Genomic DNA, 1,760 nt, shown 5'->3' with positions numbered 1-1,760 from the left:
GAGACAGCCAGCGAGAGAGGGAACACAAGCAGGGGGAGTGGGAGAGGAAGAAGCAGGCTCATGGCGGAGGAACCTGATGTGGGACTCGATCCCATAAAGCCGGGATCACGCCCTGAGCCGAAGGCAGACGCTTAATGACTGCACCACCCAGGTGCCCCTGGCCTCATAGTTTCTTGATCCTTGCTCTGGTTCATAAAATTAAGCAAATGCTCGGAGAACAACTATAACTTCAGTGTCTACTTACTGCAATTCTGGTTTCCAGGCAGCTCTCCCTACCCACCCCACCTCCTACCCATCTTTGACCCTAGAATTTCTCAACAATGATTTTTCTGTACGTGTTAAAAGATGTGTGTTATATTTTAGGCAGCATTTCATGGCAGGAGGGTTTTTAGGATATCAGATCCACCATATTCATGAAAGACTTTTGTTATTTTTCAGAAATCCAAAGCTTGTGGTAACTGAAAAGACCATCCGACTTGCTTGTCGTCATGCTAAGCAGAATAAAAAAAACCTGCCTTGCTTTTTACTTGGTTCTGTCATAGTAGATGAAGGTAATACACTTTAAAAAAATATTTTTATAACTATAATAGAATTTATGTTTTGAATTCAGCCAATTATTGTAGTGTGCTTTCTGTTAATTTTCTTTGCAATATACCAAGGTTATAAGGGTAAGTAAAATTTGACACTACCCCTCACAGACTTCACAGGTCAGGTGGAAGAATATATATGCAAGCCATTTTTTAAAATAAGAGCTTAGTGTACTCTTAGTGTTCATACTTAGTATGAACAAAATGCTTTGCTATAATTGTAGCCTTGCTTGTTTGACTTCAAATTTTTGTCATGCTATATAGTAACTGCTATTTTTGTTCTTCAGATGAAGAAAGTATGACATTGACAATAGATCGTTTTGATCCTGGTAGAGAAGTACCTGAATGCTTAGAAAGAACCCCTACGGCTTCTCTTCCTGGGGACTTTGTGATTCCATGCAAAATTCATACCCATGGAGTTTGTTCAAAAGAAATAATAGTTCATGACGCAGATGACTTCAGTTCAGCTTTTAAGGTGAGATTTATTGATAACTTGATTTTCTTCATTAAACACAAAATCACGTTACATGTACTATGTTGTATTTCAATAAACCCATATTTAACAAGTATTCATAATAATTTCTGATTGAATGATTGTTGCTGAAATACAACTGAATGTGGTTTCTGAAGGCAGAGATTCTAGGGAGGTAATATGGATAGCATTCCAGAAGGGGAGGCAGTATGACCAAGATAACAAAGTGCAGGATGTCCTCAGGGTGATATTAAGGGTGTAGATTTTTGCTGCTTTTTGTGGGCAATCACACTGGACTATTAGTTTGGCCAGATTGTAGAGAGCTTTGTCTCTGCCAGGCTAAGGAATTTGAACTTTATCATATGGGCTATGTAGAGTCATTGAAAGTTTCTGAAAAGAGGAAATACTATTAAATCAAGGATAGTTAATCTAATAGGGCAGCCTGACTGAAGTCAGAGAGAGTAGGTAGGCCAAGTCAGTAGTCAGGTGTGTTTTAGAGAAGGTATATTAGCCTGGAGTAGAGTGGTGGCAGAATGTCTAGGAACGACACAGTGGGCCTGAGCAACTATGCAGGAAGAACTGACTTGACGATTTGTGTTGATAAGAAAATAATTAAAAATGGATTTTAGATTTTCTTTTTTTTTTTTAAAGATTTTATTTATTTATTTGACAGAGAGGCAGCGAGAGAGGGAACACAAGCA

General features: G+C 38.5%; 1 protein-coding gene across 1 annotated transcript; it reads left to right on the top strand.

Annotated features, from left to right (window-relative positions):
• Window positions 1–51: 51 nt before the first annotated feature.
• Window positions 52–1,650, top strand: LOC117800412 (SCL-interrupting locus protein homolog). Its single transcript, XM_034652947.1, has 2 exons — window positions 52–551; window positions 875–1,650. The coding sequence occupies exons 1-2, from the start codon at window positions 374–376 to the stop codon at window positions 1,171–1,173; spliced, it is 477 nt and encodes a 158-aa protein (XP_034508838.1). The 5' UTR covers window positions 52–373; the 3' UTR covers window positions 1,174–1,650.
• The last annotated feature ends 110 nt before the right edge of the window (window positions 1,651–1,760 follow it).

Source organism: Ailuropoda melanoleuca, unplaced genomic scaffold (assembly GCF_002007445.2).
Source record: "Ailuropoda melanoleuca isolate Jingjing unplaced genomic scaffold, ASM200744v2 unplaced-scaffold69841, whole genome shotgun sequence".
In the NCBI taxonomy this organism is placed as follows: Eukaryota; Metazoa; Chordata; class Mammalia; order Carnivora; family Ursidae; genus Ailuropoda; species Ailuropoda melanoleuca.
The sequence above is the reverse complement of the archived record's forward strand: the minus strand, read 5'-3'. Positions and strand labels throughout refer to the sequence as shown.

Bases quoted from the DNA above. Each gene is read 5' to 3' on its own strand.
- LOC117800412 (XM_034652947.1), top strand. From the start codon at position 374: ATGGCAGGAGGGTTTTTAGGATATCAGATCCACCATATTCATGAAAGA. The intron at 552-874 runs GTAATACACTTT...TTTGTTCTTCAG, and splicing joins TTCTGTCATAGTAGATGAAG to ATGAAGAAAGTATGACATTG.